This window comes from Sprattus sprattus (genome assembly GCF_963457725.1).
Source record: "Sprattus sprattus genome assembly, chromosome: 16".
NCBI lineage: Eukaryota > Metazoa > Chordata > Actinopteri > Clupeiformes > Clupeidae > Sprattus > Sprattus sprattus.
In genome coordinates, this window is record NC_137914.1 from 12,085,452 (window position 1) to 12,105,124 (window position 19,673).

The window sequence follows — 19,673 nt, forward strand, 5'->3', positions numbered from 1 at the left end:
TTCATTGATACTTCTCAGAACACCATTCTTTGTACACGTGTGTGTTTGTGTGTGACTGTGTGAGAGTGTGTGCTGACTCAGGGAGGACTCCAAAGGGCATTTTCTGATGTGGTGTAGCTGCAACACACTAAATGAACCTTCACCCATGTGAACCTGCCACACCTAACACCACCTAACAACCCCTATGTGACCCATGTCCTACAGTGAGTCCCTCCAGTACTTAGACTTAGGCCCGTGCCACACCGCTTTACTCACCCGTATGTGACGGCTACCTCACTGAACTTCTATGGTTGGCACGCATGTGTGTTCACACCGCTAGGGTTAACCCTATCTTTAAACATCGAGTTTGCCTTTGATTTACATAATATAATGATAGCCTACATTGAGTTTCTGCTATGACTACATAGTACACATAGCCTCCACTTTTTCCTTTCATAACATGCAACATCCTGAAATGGTTTTAAAAATATGTAGGCCTACATTTTGTTCATGCTTTTTTTTTTTTACAGATATAGCCTGGACATTGACTCTTTAGGTAAATGAAAAAAGTTTGATGATGCCAATACATTAACAGATCTTTAAACTGTGCGCCTCAGGCGTGAAAAAGGGGTTTGCGTCGAAACACTGCAGCGAGGATACACGCATGCCCCGTGTGAGACTCGCATCTCACGCTCTAACCTGTTAATGGGCACCGAATGAAAAGAAAGAGGTTCCGCGGCCGTCACGCACAGGTGAGGTAAGCGGTGTGCATTCACCCTTTCACCGTAATACAGGTTAATAAGTGTATAGTAAGGTCGTTCATTCAACAAAGTCAAGTTAACTAAGTCTGGCGGTTGTGCATGTGTTCACATGCTGTAATCCGAAGAATTACTGTGGTATCGTTTCATTTAATAATAGTTTACGCTTTGACCCACCTTAGGCTTGTTGAATGTTGGCTGCCGGTCGTCCGTGCAGTGTTCTGCCATACTGAGATATTTCTTTGGCCCCTAAATGGTGTTGTAAACACACGGAACTCCAACGTCTGATCACCAAAGCCCGTGTCAAGAGGCTCAGTTGTAACCGGTACATAACAATTACATAGCGTACAGGAAGAGTTAAAGCGGCCGTCACCTCCCCCATTTGCCACGCCCAGCAGTGTAATTGTAACTCAACCCCTTATCCACCCAGTTACTTGTGCTGAACTGAGAAGCGCCCGTGCTAAGGCGCTTGAGCCATGCTGACAGTTCGGCATAATCGTATTAAGATCGAGGGAGAGAGACAAAAGACCTTAGTTAGGTTAGAGACCAGTTCAGGTCTTACGACGGAGTCAGTGCATTCTCATTTGCATTATTATGGCCTATTCCCCTACACACCTGGGGTATTAGGTGTACACTGAGCGGATCGAATACGCAGACACAGGATGGGAAGGTAAAGGTGTTTGCAATAATGTAGTATCACATTGCAACTGGTAGATATGTCTGTGGAGCGTAATGCATTCTTCTGGTAGACTCTATAAAGCTCAGAAGTATCAGGCAAGGCTTTAGAAATAACTGCAAGTGAGATTATCACAGGAGATTTAACCATAGTCGATTGTGCTCGACCAAATATGATGTTTCTATGACCAACCATGTATGTGTGACTTTGTATGCATACTTCGCCATCCTGTGTTCGGAACTGGAACTACCTGTGGATGACGAGTAGAAAGAAGTAAAATAAAGAATATGGAACACGCACTACGTGTATTTAAACACACACACTTTTACTTGTGATTTCTGACATAAGTATTTTACAAACCTATAAACATCAGCGTCTGGAAAGCAGAGCAGAGCTCGCTGTAAAGACAATGTCTGGAGTAGAATGCTGCCCTTGGTTTCTGCTCACTGACACTGCTACAATTCTCTCAGGTGGTACATGACACTCTTGCTGCTTTATCTCTGACTACTCTATTTTATTATGTACTCTGTGTTAATGAACACAGGGTTGATACGGTGAAATAATAAGGTGCTGATAAGGTGAAACTATAATGTGGTTGAAGTCATTCTGCATATGCAGTTGACTTGGTTGCATACATTTAACATCTGCAACAAGTATTGTCAAAGACCTTATACAAAGCAGTTCCTCCAACAGGCCTGTGTATCTAGGACAAACACCCTAAAGCTCAACTTCCCCTGCCAATGATGCACCTTACAATCTATGCCATGTTCCTTTTAACTTATTGTACTCACTGTATCCACAAATTCATCTTGGTAACTATAATCTTTAAGCAACACCATGCAACAATTTGCCACTATTTGAGGTATGTTTTTTTATGAGCAATTTCTTTCGGTGTTGTCTTCAAGTTGTTTTTGATGGACTTTCCTCATGGTCATGGGAAAGACAGAAAAACTCACTTGTCATTCCCACTAGCCGCCCCGGCTATGCACTAACTAAGTAGTCATGTGGTTCGGGTCAAAACACCTCACAAATATGTAAGAAGGTTTAAAGTTATTAATATTAGACGCTACCCATAAGTTACTACAAATGGAATACATGTTGCAGGTTGAAAATACAAAGGATAGGATGCCATTACACATGTCAAATAAACCATATAATTTTCTTGAAGCACAGTAGGTGTAATAATTGAAGACATTTAAAGAGATTATTTCGTGCCCACAAGGGGGCATTGCGTTACAAGAGTAGGGTCATTTTCTCTAAAGTATCCTCTTCTATCCCCATAGGTTGGTAAACAGATGTTTGGAAGGTGAAAACTAAACAAATAAAAAAGTCCTTATGCCTACTAAGTGTATCAGATCCTTATTGCCAAGGCAGTGGATATTAATGTTTTTTTATTTATTACAACAACAGTCCCGAAGTTGTTATACGATAATATTAAGATGCATTACTCAGGATACCCATACTATAACAGAACAAACTGTCCCGTGATGCATGCTATATAAGAATGAGCATTTTTGCTTCTGATTAGCATGCCTTCCTCACTTTTGCAGCCACAAGCTAACAACCCTTATGCAGAAAAATCTGATGCCAGCACCTATGCATTTGAATGAATCCTGTGACCTGTGTATCAGTAACATGAAAAGAGGGCTTGAATTGCAGACAGGATTTTTGATCTCATCCCGTCTGGATATACAAAAACACTTCTTTTAAAAAATCATCTTCAAAAGACCTTGGCCCAGGTAAGGCTGACGTCTGATCCTGTGAGGTACATGGAGCCTGCAGTAGGGCTCGGCCAGCTGCATGGCTGTCTGACATCACAGTAGGCCTGGCTGCCACTGTGGGCGTCCATTTATTACCACCAAAGGCACTGCTGGGCCACCTGCTCCTCTTCACTGCTGATCCTCAGACTATGCTGAAAGCTTAGGTTATGCCCCGCCGCCATTTCCCTAAGGCTGTTCATCACGTCAGAGTAGTCAGAGATAAATCCTTGAATCTTTACTGCCTTGTATTGGGATAATCCCTGCTGTTTTAATTCTTTCTTGAAACTTACACACTATGCTGAGATATGCGTTCAAATTTGTATTTTCAAAAGTTGGTGACTTAATTCATTTCTGCCAATTAACTTAAAAAAGTATGCTAGTAAATATTTCACACAGCAGAGCTGGGAATATAGACTCCACTACCTTATCTGAAGTAAGGGGGCATAGGTTTCCAAGTTGCAATACAAATATTTGTTTCCTTTTCCAGTTCATCTGAGTTTTACTTTGCAACCCTTGGCTCTACAGTGGCTCAGTAATCCCCTGACTGTATCACAGAGGTTGAAGCCTTGCCATATCACTACTATCACATGACTGCTGTCCCTATGGGTGGAGAGGAATGATGCAACACCTGCATTAATAGGTGTTTGCCAGGGGTCACTCAAATGCTCAGACCTGCCCTTAGACTGAACTTTGTCAACGCTGAAGTCATGACTTGGGCATGGTGGGTGACTATGCAGCTCATTGAAGAATGGATGAATGATGCATTCCAACGAGAAAAAACATCATAGAGCACAGTGGAAAAACACATAATGCTGTCTATACGTCTGTCTACGGACTGTAAATGTGTCTCATGACTCTCTAGCTCAGACAGTGTTTAGGTTGAACCGCTTGTGTTACATTCCAAGAGTGTGGGACACCAACTTTCTCCCTCCACATGTCAACACATATTCATTGACACCGCTGGTGGCCGTCCACACTCATCACATCTGTGGTTGGATCACCCGGGATGTTCTCTCGCTCCCTCTCTGCAATGCAGGATGGGCCACCAAAGACGATGGTTCAGGAACAGGAACACACAAACACACACACACACACACACACACACACACACACACACACACACAGACACACACACACACACACACACACACACACACACACACACACACACACACACACACACTGCCTGCCACATGTTAGGATGTGGCTTCCTAGATGAACACCTTGTTTATTTGGTCTTCTTTTACTGTGAGGAGCTATGTATAGCCGTGGACATCACTCTTTGTTGGTTTAGGTGTGTCATGGGTGCAGAAATGCTATTCTTACTGTCTTTGCAGGCTGCTTCATCATGTAGCTTGCTTACACCTGAATGAAAGCTGCTCAATGCATTAGTACTGCACATACTTATTACCTTGTTGTCAATTGTGCAATCTTTTCCTCATAGTAATCAAGGATGGAACGTGCAGTGTGAGTCATATTCATGTACAGGTGCCAGTGGAGTTGCAGTGATGTGCTGGTGTTGTTGCTCAGACTCCAGTGCATCTCTGCCTCAACTGTTCCATTCTCAGAGTTTCTCCAGAGTGCTACTGTCAAGACAGCACCGAGGCCAGACCACTCTGCTGTCTGCACCGTTTTCACAGGGTTTTCCTCAGTCAACACCTGTGCAGTGTATAAGCACACAAGTATAGACAGGCAGACACACACACATACACATTTCTGAGCTGTCACGATCACTGGTCACACAGTCACACCTCTGAGTTGATACACACATTGCTGATCTGACAGTGAATCCTTTCACAGCTTAACCCCAAATATCTCATGATGAGCCAGACGGTGGATGCACCCATCTCATAAACCTACAGGTGTGTAGTTGTGTGCGTGTGCATGAGTGTGTAGGCTGACCCGCCTTCTCCCCTGACGTCAATGGCCGACCCCTGACCAGCGCAGCATCCGTATCGGAGGCGCAAGGATTTCCAGGGACAGCGGCAAGGCCGTCTCACACACACGCGGCAAAATGTGTGGAATCCAGGTGTCATTTCCCCTCGTCGTTGGCAGTGGTTGGTGAGGAGACCAGAGGGTCCACTCCACCCGCACACATCTGGACCACAGCTGGATGGGGAGGCCACAAAGAGCAGAGCGGGAGAGGAAAGATAAGCATTATACGCTTCCAATCTTTAGCTTTGAGATCTTTTTACACCTACAAAGCCATGGGAGGGTGGGTTTTATAACACAAAGGGAGAAATGACCACACAATAAAGCCAGGGAAATTATAATGGTTCAAGTATAGATAATAAAGTAAGTGAGGAGGTCTGGGATGGTTCTCTGAAGTAAAGACTCCATTCATCTGAGTGATGGCTGAAAAGGTGTATAAGAGTGTGGTTGGTGTGTGAATGTGTAGTGTTTGAGAATCAGGAGAAGCTCTCAGTCATGATAAACTTGTCCTATGGAGAGCACCGTACATTATCCAAGTTATTCACAAAATCATTCAAACTCTGTTGACATTCTGAAGATTACTCAGATAATCCTGATTTGTATCTCCTCAAGATCCACTTGTTGTATGTCAAACAGTGTCTATTGGCATCTTTTCACTGGTTAGGTTTGGCTGCTTTTAACTATTATTCAGATGGTGCGTGTTTATTGGTCGTTTATAATCACATTTTGAGATCACTATAGTTTCAGAGGGTGTTCACAAATAACTCCCATAGTTTTGATTCCAAGCGTCCTTTTTGGCAAGCCATTTGAGGACAGAATGTGTTTTGGTAAATGAGAAGTTCCACAGATGATGTGCTTACAATCCACACTCCTAAATGACTTTACCCTTCATCCTCAACTGTGCCCCCTATTTCCCTTGGAACTCAACCCAACCTCTTCCTTAACTGTCTCCCACCTTTCCTGCTCAGGATGAATTATAAGGTGTAGCACTTGTATTTGTCCATTTTTAAGCATCCTGACATCCAGGACACATGTGCATATGTGTTTCCCATGGAAAGTACACCAGACAGTTGCCCTACAGCAGAGAGTGATGATGGACTCCTTTGTTTTGTTGGCTGTTTCCATGCCGCCAGACTGGTTACGAAACCATGTGGATGATGTATGTGCCACATCTGTTTGATATCATTTTATCACTAAAAACATTTTCCCCTTCATGTACTTCCCCATAAATTTGAATTATGTTGTGTACCACATGGGCCTTATTTTCTAAAATCAGTCCAATAATCAAACATTTCCTGGAACCTCTTTACGTGAAACTCATGTAACCATGTTACCAACATGTCATGGAAGATGTCAAACATGCTGTCTTGAATTTTCATTAAAGTGAATGGCCAGTGATGGCATAATGCTAAACCCCTTAACAATTGATGTTACAAGCTATCACAGCCCTCTCAAACACTCTGAGAATGGTCATAGCCAACCATGCGGATCTGACACTGACAGTAAATGTCATCTGCCATGACATTTTGCTAAAACAAAACGAACACAAAGTTCTTTAACTTCTATCCCAGTGGGAAAAGTGTGCCTCTGCTAGCCACTTGATATGGGTGATGCTCATTGCAGATCCGGAGTGAATAAGAAATGGCCCTGGTGCAGAGAAGGGTACTAGGAAAGACCACAGTATGAATAAACAGGATGAATTCCCAGTTTATAACACCCCTAATGATGCGAAGGCTGGCACTATGGACTCTCTTCCTCCTCAAAGCTGGAAGGATGACTCCGCCACACCCCTGTGCTGGTAATGAGGAGCAACATCAACACCACTGAGATGAAGTGGCAGGGTGGTGCAGTTTTCCTAATGTGACCATATCTTGGTGTTGTGCAACATTCTGAACCCAGTGAGCCCTCCTCTGAACCGTGCGGCGAGGTTGTGTGTGTCCTTCTTGTTTGGTGCTAAGGAAGCGCAGTTGGCTGTGTTGACATTTGACTGCTCAGAGGGATGGTGTCTCACTTAGAAAGCGGCCCATGCCAAACCACACAGACCCACTTGTTAGAACACAGTAAGTTCCTGTTTTCCTGTGCTTAGAGTGGCTGGGTGTTATTTAACATGGCTACTACCCTCCAGACTCTCACCCATCATTCAAGGTGCCGGGAACGATGCAAGCATTTATTACTAACTTCCGCCAGAATAAAACATAGTAGGAGTCCATTCCTTTGTTTTGCTGTGTGCGCGCTATGTAATTAGCAGGTCTCTGTTGATGCTTCCTGATTGCTAAGTACAGCTAATAGGATTAAAACCATTGTTATTGATTGAGTCCCAAAGACATTGAAGGTCAACAAGTTTTGTGTTTGCCATCAGAGTGTAAAATCTGCCAGCCTAAATATCCGAAACAAGAATAACTACCACCCCCTCCCAAAAACACTGGCCCTGGAAACACACCTCTCTGCTAACATGAACCTTTGCAAACAAATCCCTTTGTTGACCCCCATGACACAAACACGCCTAGAAATAATCTATCCTCTGCAGACCAGCAACACCATGAAATACCCCATTAAGGAAGATATGCCCATGGGTCGATACATGCTCTATACCTAGTGTTTGGGCACAGTCTATGCAGATTGGACTACCCTCTTGTCCCTCTGCTGACAGTCTTACTCAGTCATGATCTTACTGCATTGTTCTAATTTAGACTTATTATTATATTAATATCCTTATTAGCAGGAGGTCACTTTTCTAGACTCATTCATTCGGCCTGTGCTGTGTGTCTCTTCTCAGTCTGAACAGAAAGGCACGACTCTGATAGCCCTGGACTATTTTGTTTAATTCAAGACTCCAGACAGCTCGTGAAAGCCAAGGCCAACGTGCTGATTTAAATCCACCTGGATGGAAAGTACAAGGAAAACATGATTTAACAGGGGAACATTGAGGGAGCTCTGACAGATAAATAAAACCAAAGAATGTTAGGAGCCTGGCAGAAGTGTGGAATGATAATGCTTCTTGAAGGGTCCAGCGAGATATTCCCCGAAACCCCTGAAGGCGATCTGACATCAGTCTCTCCGAAGCCAAGTTATTCACATACCACAAGACTAGTATGAGGAAAGGCCATTGAAAACCTCAGCACTCCCCAGCATCAGTAGCAATGTATACATTAATGTGTGGTGTTTACTCATCAGCTTACTGGAGCTTTCATTGGTCGTAAATGCCATTTGAGAATAAACAATGGATCGACTGTAACTCTCTTGAGAAACAATAAAAGAGACCAGCATCTGAGCTCCCGGCAGAACACAAGTAGATGGCCAACCAATCAAGGAATGAGAGTAAAAGGACCAATTAGAAGAGAGGAATAGGGAAAATGCCAATCAGAGAAGGGTATGGCATGTGAATGGTAGCAATAACTGAATGCAGTTAAGGGCTGACATGCTTCACTTTTCAAAGAGGTTCCCAACTGCTTGATTAATATTGTGCCTGTGATGAAAACGTTTCTGTTGCAAAAGCAAAATGTTATTGATGCGTGCTGGACTTTATCCCCCGCACACAGAAACAACATTTCCATGGAAAACGTGAGCCGTGCAGTGTTTCCATGCAACCTGGCTCCTTTCCTAGAGCACTGCCATCCAAGCCGGTTTCTTCCCTTTCATCCCGGTGCTCCTCTAACACATTTACGGGACCGATAATATTTTGGTTGCTTTGCCCCGCATTCTGTAAGTGTAAAGACAAGTCGTCAAAATGAAATGACCCTAGCAAACATACGGTGACATATCAACACAAGCCTCCTTTGCGTCTGAATGAGCCCATTGTGTTTGGCTGTGAATGGCTGCCTTTGTGCTGGGCTCTTACAGTGATACTGTAGCATGGCTGCAGCTCCCAAAGTGTTGTGATTTTTGGTAAGCATGTCCGAGTAAACACCAGAGTGGCAGGACAGAATTTCAGGAGCCGGGGCTCCCAGCTCCCCCAGCGAGGCTACCTCTGGCATGGGTCGCCCATCTGCTTCCATTTACCCTCCAGGGTACCGTTGAGGCCAATCAACCGTCTCCTGGTTATTTTTAAAACAGCCCACCCTGCATTGTCACTGGTGCATCTGGTCTCTTTGAGCGTTCCACTCAAGGAGGTCTGTGGTGTGGGGTGGCCGCTGTGTTTTCAAACAGTAGGATTAATCCTGGGTGGGGTGGGGGGGGGGGGGGGGGGTCCTGTTGTGTGGCGGTAACATCTCAAATCCTGTTTGGCATAGCAGGTGCTGACAAAGCACATGTTTTGCCATCGACTACTTTTGAGGGGGTTGTTGATGAGCAAAAGGCATGCCACTGCACATGGACACAGACCAGAGGACAGGCACCAGTAATGAAAGCGATCTTTTATACCAAATGTCTTAGATTGTCTAAACAAATGCCAAATCTGCAAGAAAGTCATCGCTTTGACACAGTCAATAGGTTGAGATGTTCAGCTAACTGTCAGGACAGCAAATAGTTGCAAGTAAAGTCAAGGGTCCAGCTGATTAGAGGAAGTCGGTTGGGCTCTCTGAAAGTCCACATTTTTATGGTGCTCGTGGACTGCTGCAGTCATTGTGTTGTGAGGGTTTGGGTACATTCTAATCCATAAAACCAAAGGACCATTTTGGACCTTTTTGGTTTGTGAAATGACTGTACAATACCCCCAGACACTTAAATCTCTAAGGAATGCTCATGACTGAAAATGGGAAAAGGGAGATTGGTTTATCTCTCAGGGATAACAGGAGACCTGCTGGTTTGTATTCTTCCAGAGTCACATTGTGTCTCTAACATAGAAGGGAGTCAATAAAAAACACTGAGGACATTTCCAATTTAACTGGCTCATAGGTCAGTTCTAACGATTTTTAGCCACAAACATCCGCAACAAGACTCAACTGTCCAGTCTGCTCTTGGCTGCATGTTTTCTGGCTGGATTTGGGCCAGAGCAGAGGGCTTTTCTGTGGCTGGGATTGGGGAAAATCTGGAAGCTGTAGTGGCAGCAGTAGGGATCAGCTGGATGCAACAGAGGGAAAGTGGAATGCGAAACATTCCCATTCCCGACACTGTTTACAAGACATCAGGCTGTGACATCAGTAGCCGCAGGTTATAAAAGTCAGTCAGCACTGGCGCGGACCACACTCTACAGAGAGAGGGAAAGAAAGAGCAAGAGAGACAGAGCGAGAAAGAGGGAGACAGGGGGAGGGAGAAACAGAGAGGGACTGCCAGAGAGTCTAAAGGATTATTCATGAGATAAAGGAATTTTGAGAAAGCAAGTGAATGAGTGCTAGACCGAGTCTGCCAGTGAGCTGAGGAAAGAGAGGGAGATAGACAGGCTCGGCCATAGGCAGAGGCACCTCTCATGAGTTAGAGCTGCTTCTCCTCTGAGTGACAGTGACAGTGGGAGGAAGAGAGAATAGAGGAGTGGGAAGCACAGCTGGCCACGGAGCACACACAGATGGGGGAGAGTGTCCTTGCCTGGGCTTTGCTCTTCTGCATGGGCACACAGGTGAGAGCTGTGATCAGCCATAAGGGCTTATGGGTATGCTAGATATAAGCATTGCAGACATAGTATGTAGCATTGCCCAATGCTTGTTTTAGAGTGCCATAGTAATTGCTACTGTTGGCTGCTTTCAAGTTCCTCGGATGGGGGAAGTTAACAGTGGGTGTGAGATTGAGTCTCAGCTTACTTTTGTTTTTCGGACTTAGCCATGCTTTTGATATTACAACATCCCAGCAGAGAGAAGAGGAATGTGTGGTGTTTGGCTTTGCACGCTGGACACTGTCCTGCTGTGAGGACAGGTTGAGGATGTTAGTTTTGGAGACACAGAGGCCGTCTGGCCTTCGCAGTGGACACAGGTCCTCACTGATTCCAGCTATTTGTACCATTTCCTCTACATCGCAGGGCCAGTTCAAAACATGTTGTCTCAGTTTAGCTGCTAGTTCAGAGAATTGTTTACAAGAGTTCCAAGAGATAAAAGACATATTTTCATGCAAAATAGACCGCTGGAAATATTGCACAAACTGTCCCAGAATGTGTATCTGTGTGTGTGTGTGTGTGTGTTTGCAATGCCATGAGTGCTATTTGTTTGAACCTTTTTTTGATATATCAGAACAATTATAAATCACTTTTTATTCTTAAGGTCTAATGCATACATATTTCCCTTTAATTACTCCTCCCAACAGAGCTAGTGCCTAAAAAGCATCTGGCAAATGATTTTTGTACCTGATGCAGATGTTAAGTCACTCACTGGTGCTATTTGTATTAGATGCATTTGACTCATTTCAGAGTATGGCTATATTCACATTGATTTGACTGATTTCAGATTATGGCTATAACACATGTATATTCAAGTGTGAATTAAGATTCCACAGGTGTGAATGTGTTAGCTTTATTCACATTGATTTGACAAATTTCAGATTATGGCTATATTCACATTGATTTGTCTGATTTGGCTATAACACATGTATGTTCAAGTTAGAATTCAGATTGCACAGGTGTGACTGTGTGTGTGTGTGTGTGTGTGTGTGTCTGTGTGCAGGTGTATTCCAAATACATGTGTATGTGCCTACAAACAGGTGTAGAAGTGTCTGTACTCATCTCCGAGTGTCTATTAAGGCTGTGTGTGGCAAGCTCACAGTTGCACTGTGTTGCTGTGGCAGGTCTCGAGCCAGCAATGTGGGGGGGCGTGCCAGTGCCCACCTGTGGTGCCAGCCTGCTCTGTGGGGGTACCCCTGATCTGGGACAGCTGCCAGTGCTGCCAGGTGTGTGCCCGGCAGCGTGGCGAAGCCTGCAGCGATGGCAACCCCTGCGACACCCAGAAAAGACTGGCATGCGACTACAGTGCCAGCTTCCCCGGTGACCCAGGGGAGTGTGTGAGTGAGTACCAGCCTGCACCTGCTTCTGAAACACAGCCAGAGGACAGGCCACATAACACACACTGGCATCCATAAAACCTACGCATCCATTAAACCTAGAATCCAGGTCACCTAGTCATCATTCACCAAGTTCATGTTACAAGACTGTCACAATAATGGCTTCTACCTTCAACAGTATCTGGACCCACGTGTGAGCGTGTGTCTAATTTGTGTTTGTATACTGTATATATATATGTGCCTGTGTCTCATTATCCCTATGTATGTTTGGATTTGTGTGTCTGTATGCTTGTGTATGTGTGTTTGTCTGTGTTTGTGTTTGTCTGCTTGTGTGTGTGTGTGTGTGTGTGTGTGTGTGTGTGTGTGTGTGTGTGTGTGTGTGTGTGTGTGTGTGTGTGTGTAGATGAGGAGGAGCTGGGCTGTGAGATGAACGGCGTGCAGTACTCTGAGGGTCAGGTGTTCCAGCCGTCCTGTGCCATTCAGTGCCGCTGTGAGGGGGGAGGGGTGACCTGTGTGTCCCTGTGCCCGGAGGATGTGCGTCTGCCCAGCCCCGACTGCCCCCACCCCCAGCGCAGACAGATGCCGGGCTCTTGCTGCCAACAGTGGGAGTGTGAGAACATGGACAACAACATTCCACAGGATGCAAACGCAGGTATACACACTCAAACACAAACACACACACGCAAATGCATGCGCACACGCACACACACGCCTAACACTCACAATTTAGCACAGAAAGATCACATCAGCGAAAGCCATTTTTCCGTTTGATTGATTGATTGATTTAATTATTAATCAGCAAACAAGCTTTTCCTAGCCTTTTAATGCTGCTCAGCGAAGCTAGCAGGAAGTCTGTTACTGGGCCTTTTTTTCAATCAAAATCCTGCCTGACATCTTCCTTGCTTACTTGAATCATTACACCTTTAATTACACCACAAACACATGATACACGATGCTCCAGAGCAACTCATGCTCACTTTTTATATTTTCTGTCACACACAATGGCTCACAACACCTACATCATTGTATACTTTCTGTTGTGATAGACTACATGCTAAACAGACCCTGCTCTCTCACAGATGTGCCGAACACAGCCTACTCTCCTCTTTCTCTCCTCCTCTCTTTCTCTCTTTCACGCACACACAACTGCACTGAACACTCTCTGCTTTGTCCCACACTTTCATCACTTAACACATCCTGCCACCCCAACCAGAGCTCTTTACCCGCCCCAACACATCCCCAAACGCATCCAGGAACCACATCTCCCTGACTCATAAACAACCCATGCCTGTTTTATACAGTCATAACCCCGCGTCCCAGCCTTCCCCGAAAACCCTGCACACAGACTTTAGTGAAAACATCAAAACCACCTTCAAAACATCTGGCAGGTCCAGCCATGTCACCCTGCTCAAGAACAAGAACAGTACATTTTGTTCTGAGCACTTTCCCACAGTGCATGAGAGGCCAGAGCCATGCCAGAGCAGAGAGGCCTGATTATTATTACGTATGACTCAGGATATTCAATCTGTAGAGAACTCTCCTCACGCCACTGCTGTTTTCATACTCCCGTTGTTTCCCGAAGGCTGCGATCCGGGCTTCCAGGGCCAGGGACAGAAATAGCTGCCATTCTGGCTCACAGGCCGCAGTTAGCATCACCAACTTGGACACAGCTCTATCCAGTGAAAAGAGTACAGAGGCCATTAGCGTAGCGTTTGGGGGGGAAATGGAGGCTCCTTGTTCAGGTTATGTCAGCTTTATATAAGGCTGTCTGGGTCTGGGTCTGGGTCCTGTGGCCATAAAGAGTCAGATGGCTCTTAACAGGTCTGTAAAGAGGCATGCAGGCAGGCATCCAGATGCACCGAACACACCTTTAAAAGATGCATCAATTTCCAAAGTTCATTAATGAGCACTCGAACATATCACAGTATTGTGCCGTCATAAGAGTCGGGCAGCCAGTCGGGAGAACCAGGACATTGTGTGTGTGTGTGTGTGTGTGTGTGTGTGTGTGTGTGTGTGTGTGTGTGTGTGTGTGTGTGTGTCCCATCAGTGGACAGAGAAAGTCCAATCTGGGGGCAAACCTGGGCAAATAAATAGTCTCTAAATAACACATGCCCTATGAATCATCATTGACTACTTACAGGAAATGGACAGTCATAAGAAAGGGAAAGGTGGAGCAGAAAGGAATAGAATAAAACAGATATAAAGAAATAAGCAACATGTTTGTGAGTAAGACACCTGGGGCGTACAATGACTACCCCCCAGGTCAGTAAAAAAAAATAACAGTAGCTAAAACAGACTCAAACTACATACCCAGCATGGCTAGCTAAGTAGCTAATAATGTAACGGCCCGTAAGGTTACACAGTTTTCACATCTTTGTGGAGGAATTATTTCATAGCAATGAGTGCAACATAGTGATCATATGAAATTAAAGACAATAACCTATGTTTCACCTTGTAAAAAATAGTAGCCTAAACCTAGAATATGGACTTGCCAGCACTCTGTCATACCCCATAAACAAGGGAAAGGGCTCACACTCTACAGCGAACCAGGTTACAATGATTTAAACGTGAACGTAACACAGCGAAAGATAATCAGCGCCATCTGCACTATAACATTACAAGTTACTACAGCACTGATGCTTACATATAAAGATAATAATTTCAACTTTTGAGTTAACTCTGTATCTCTCATTCTCTTTTTTTAAAGTGTAAGCCAATTGTTTGGCTAATGGTGTGTCTAGCCTTGTATATTCCTGGGAAGTTTTTGAAAGTGCACCGATAACTATATAGCATACCGTGAAAACTCACCTATTCAGATAAGCTAGCTACTTGTTGGTCAGTCCCACACTGCAAAAATGCTTTTCTAACCTAGTGTTATTACTCTTATATTGAGATGAAAAAATCTAGTTGGTCTTGTTTCTAGCTAAATTGTACTTACCTAGTGCTTTCTTGGTAAGGTTATTTTTGCCTATTTCAAGCAAATATTACTTATTTTAAGAAATCTTAACAAGCCAAATTTGCTTAACGCACTGGCAGCCAAAACAAGCAAATTTGGCTGCCAGTGCGTTAAGCAAATTTGGCTTGTTAAGATTTCTTAAAATAAGTAATATTTGCTTGAAATAGGCAAAAATAACCTTACCAATAAGCACTAAGTAAGTACAATTTAGCTAGAAACAAGACCAACTAGATTTTTTTCATCTCAATATAAGAGTAATAACACTATGTTAGAAAAGCATTTTTGCAGTGCAAAAGTAGCCAAATGTTAAACTAGTCTGGTACCTGTTACATTAACAAATAGGGTTAGCCTACCAAATTAGTGGTCTGGCTGTTTGTGTGAACAGGGTGGCCTGGGATGGCCACTGGTCATCATAAAGAAAATTTGAGAAATTGAAGAGTCTTGATTTTTGTATGTAATAGTGTAATCTTAAAACATACCTCTTTAACCTCGCTTATTATTCTCTGTGATATTAATCTGTGGCTCAGTGGTCTGTAGTGGCTCTTTAGTACATGTGTGTATGTGCATGTTTTGTAATATCTTTAAAAGTTCTCTCGTGTATTGATTTGTGTTCTTCCATGTGTCTCTGTGTGTGCTCTACAGCATCAAGCATGGCGTGGGGTGTCCTCCCTGGACCCCCTCTCATCCCCTCGTCTGACTGTTTGAAGCACAGCACCGAGTGGAGCGCCTGCTCACGCTCCTGTGGACCTGGCTTCTCCACCCGCCTCACCAATCAGAACGCAGCCTGCTACCTGGAGAGGCAGACACGCCTCTGCACAGTCCGCCCCTGCCACCTCCGTCCCCCACGTGGCCCAGCGGTGAGTGTACACTGGAATATGTAGTTTTTCAAGTAAAAGAGTAGCCATAGTATTTCCTCACTTTTAGACCGGTCATTTAACCATGATACCTTTGTATTTCAGTCCCGGCGGAGGTGCCAGCCAAGTGTGCGTGCGACAGTGCCCTTGCGTCTGAGGCACCGTCGCTGCGTCAGCACCCGCGTCTTCCAGCCCCTCTACTGCGCCCTGTGCTCCGATGGGCGCTGCTGCACCCCACACCACACGGGCACCGTGCCCGTCACCTTCCGGTGCCCAAATGGGTCGCTGCTGCGTCTCAGTGTCATGACAATCAAGTCCTGCGCCTGCCACCACCACTGTCCACAGGCACCTACCCGCAGGCAACCACACAGGAGACCAGCCTACTGGGGGTAGAGCAATACCCCACCTCCTAGACAACCCGTCACACCGGGGTGTGGGCAAACAGGGACAATGCCAGTTGGTGTGATAGTGAGACATGACTGGCTATGAGGAAAGGGTGTTTTGAATGTAAATTCACAGGTTGGGACATCATTATGTGGACCACTAACAGTGGCCCTTGCATAGTCAAAACCATGTAACTGGAATCATCCATTGTGCATGGATAAGAGCTGCTGTGTATCCTGACATTTATCAGCTTCGGAGCGCTGAGAGGAGAGAAAAGACCCCAACAGCAGACTCTCGGAGAGAGCGAGCACCATTTCTTCTCCTCCTTATCGGTCCAGAGAAACATGTCCAGACCTGAGATTTCTTGCTGATCCATGAAGCCATGCAGTGGTGCCAAACCTGACTGTTTGCTTTATTAAACTTGTTTTTCAGACAACTTTTCTGTAGGAGGCCTATCATCTGGACACATAAGAAGACCCTTCTGGGTTTTCAGTGCGAGCCTACTAAATACCCGATAACCCATGATGTGCATTGCACTAATTTGCACTGTGTGTGCAGTGAACGTATATGAATGAGGTATGTTTACATTATTTCAAAGAAATCTTTAGTTCCTTACCTTCAAAACATTTTATAATACAGTAGACAGAAGTATAATATTTAATGAACATTTCTGACTAGGAATACATTTCTGTGTTTGCACACAACACATGCACGTGAACACTAAACATGAACACAATCCTAGGACCTCTAGGTGCCCCTCAGACGTCGTATGCAATTATCCTCTCCGTGTGTGTGTCATCTGCAATAAAAGCCATCACATTTCATTTCAAGAGGAAAGCTCTCTAATTACACACACACTGAGTAGGTAACACACTAAGTGACCTACACTCCTACATCCTAAGACATCTGAAAATAAAATATGAACTTAAATTTCTGCCCCATGAAATCACAACACTTTCTTTTTTTTCTGAAGCTTAAGTGTGGGGAAAAGTTGACTAATATCGTGTTAACATTGTAGGTAAATGGTTTCCAACAGACTGGAACTATGGAGAGCCATTAGTGCCAAAAATGTTAATTGCGTGATACTGGAATGTACTTTACTGAATATGGTGTTTGGCCAGGGGAGAACTATTTAGTTTTGTTTTTGGTGGGAAATTGAAATGGAATTCACTGTTAAAATAGGGGTTATTTCCAGTCTATTAGCCTCCCTTGTGATGGCTTTTGTTCTGTGGCTGGTAATATAAGAAAATAAAGAGATCCCTGGTCATTTTGATTTAACTGTGAGAGAAAAAAGATGAAGGAACCATTTTCTACTTTCTTCTGGACGGACAAACTACCTGGCACCCCAAAAAATAAAATAAAATGATCTACATGCCACTGAAAATTATTACATAATGCTGAAGAACATTTAGGGGGACTGTCTCTGTATCAGTTGTTTTTTGTTTAGGCCAAGCCATAGAGAACTATAACATTGGATCTGTTGCTTAGAACACAGTAAATGTGACATATGTCGATATGTAGTAAATTATGTCATACCAAAAAAATGCACTGTAATGAAGGGCAGTGTAATACATTTAATATTGTTGACACAGTGTATGAATGTTTAAATGTTTGTTTTCTTTGTATGTTAGTGTCATGTAATATATATCTTATACATCTGTAAATACTTGTATGTGTGTGCGCACCATTAATAAAACACATGCTTTCTGTTTAATTTTGGGTCTTATCTCAGGCATACTTAGAACAATTTCTAGAATAAAGAGATATGTTTATCATTTTATTGTAAATAGAGACTTAATGCTGTTATTGTCTTTATTTGATCTTGAATGCCTTTGGAACCTCTGATAATTTTGAATTATCTATGAGGCACATTTTCCATCGGTAGTCACAGATGACAAGTATGATTCATTTTCCCAAAACTCCAATAATGCATCAGTCATAAACACACACACATCTGAGCCCATGAATCAGTGATGGATTAAATACTTCGTTTTGAGCCAGCCTTGCTTGTGTCTGTCAATTAAACAAGAATATGAAGGGCAGTGGTTAAACGATCTTTGATGCTCAGTCTGTAAGAGATCTGAGAGAGATGTCCTTGAAAAGTTACACACTTAGCCCGCACCCACTTAGCTCATGTCACCAGTCACAACATCAAATAATGATAATAATAATAATAATAATAATAATGAAAAGGCAGAGTCATAAAGGAAAGCACATGTAACTCATGTCACCAGTCACAACATCAAATAATAATAATAATAATAATAATAATAATGATAATAATAATAATAATAATAATAATAATAATAATAATAATAATAATAATAATAATGTAAAGGCAGAGTCATAAAGGAAAGCACATGTAGCTCATGTGAAACTAATGCAGATACTGTAAAAGCACACAGCCTCACATGTGTGATTGCATTGATGGGATACAGATGTGTATTGGATTTACGTTGGAGGGGTTTGTCGTGACCATAGATGTCTCTGAAATGATCCCGGTTACACATACCTATCTGACAGTCTTTCTGACGTCGCTCTAGCATGCTGACCATACACTCACAGACATGTGGAAAGACTGCCCTCTGGTGAAGATTTCCAGCTTCACATCTCAAACAGGTCAACCTCCACGAAGCACCAGCTGATAGTCTTTGGTATATTTACTTGGCTAAGTGGAGAAAAATTTGCCATTTATACTAGCTGCACACATGCAAAACAAGTCAAAACACAAAATGATGTATGGGCATTGAACTAGATTTTTGTCGAAATCTTATGTAATATAGCTACAGAGTTTTTGCAAAGGGGCCGGAAACTGAAAACTTGTATGATTTCCCCAACAACACAATTAACAGATTTCTAAAAAAAGAAAAAAACTTTTAAAAAGATCATTAAACCAGCTTATCATATAACAGTATCAAGACAGTTTTCCTTTTCTGCAAGCAGCCCTAAATGTGCACAGAGTGATAACAGGCTGCTCCTCTGGCTGCTCCCTCACACAGGAGTGGCAGAATGTTGCATTTACAGTAGATGTACATCAGATGAGAGGTGCCTTTCACCAGCACCTTTGCAGGGAGCTCAGACACCCTACTGAGGCATTCTACTGGTCACATGACTCCTCAGGTTCTCACTCTCACTATCCTAGTGAGAATCCATGGTATTGCACTCAAATCCACATGGCTCCCCATAGTTATCATAACCCTCCAGTTTCTGCTCATGTGGAATTGCCTCCAGTATATTTTTCTGACAGTTATTCTACTTACCAGTTAGAGGGAAGTCTTATCAGCTGAGCTCAATTGGTTGCCATAGGAGCTGAAACTCTTTCGCTCTAACCAATGGCATTATCAATGGAATGATTGTCCAGCTTTAGTAGGGACAGTGTTCTCTCAACACAATGTCATCATCACCAGATAGTCACAGCCCTCTTACTCACAGCACCTCTTCAGTATTTTGTGAATTGGTTCTGTTTGTCCGTCACTGCCTGTGAATCTGTTTCAGCATGTTTGGTGTGGTAGCTGG

The 19,673-nt window shown here is 43.6% G+C and overlaps 2 protein-coding genes across 2 annotated transcripts in view; one reads left to right on the forward strand and one right to left on the reverse strand.

The window, feature by feature from the left end:
- Positions 1 to 1,046, reverse strand: part of ada (adenosine deaminase) — an 18,922-nt gene extending 17,876 nt beyond the window's left edge. The window contains exon 1 of the mRNA XM_080854074.1: positions 915 to 1,046. Within this exon, the coding sequence (XP_080710200.1) occupies positions 915 to 965 (51 nt within the window). The 5' untranslated portion in view covers positions 966 to 1,046. The remainder of the gene's footprint in view (positions 1 to 914) is intronic.
- A 9,203-nt stretch (positions 1,047 to 10,249) lies between these two features.
- ccn5 (cellular communication network factor 5) lies at positions 10,250 to 17,836 on the forward strand. The gene is made up of 5 exons (XM_080854075.1): positions 10,250 to 10,596; positions 11,751 to 11,967; positions 12,367 to 12,615; positions 15,562 to 15,776; positions 15,879 to 17,836. The coding sequence occupies exons 1-5, from the start codon at positions 10,546 to 10,548 to the stop codon at positions 16,164 to 16,166; spliced, it is 1,020 nt and encodes a 339-aa protein (XP_080710201.1). The 5' UTR covers positions 10,250 to 10,545; the 3' UTR covers positions 16,167 to 17,836.
- The last annotated feature ends 1,837 nt before the right edge of the window (positions 17,837 to 19,673 follow it).

Bases quoted from the DNA above. Each gene is read 5' to 3' on its own strand.
- ccn5 (XM_080854075.1), top strand. From the start codon at position 10,546: ATGGGGGAGAGTGTCCTTGCCTGGGCTTTGCTCTTCTGCATGGGCACA. The intron at 10,597-11,750 runs GTGAGAGCTGTG...TTGCTGTGGCAG, and splicing joins TCTTCTGCATGGGCACACAG to GTCTCGAGCCAGCAATGTGG. The intron at 15,777-15,878 runs GTGAGTGTACAC...TTTGTATTTCAG, and splicing joins GTCCCCCACGTGGCCCAGCG to TCCCGGCGGAGGTGCCAGCC.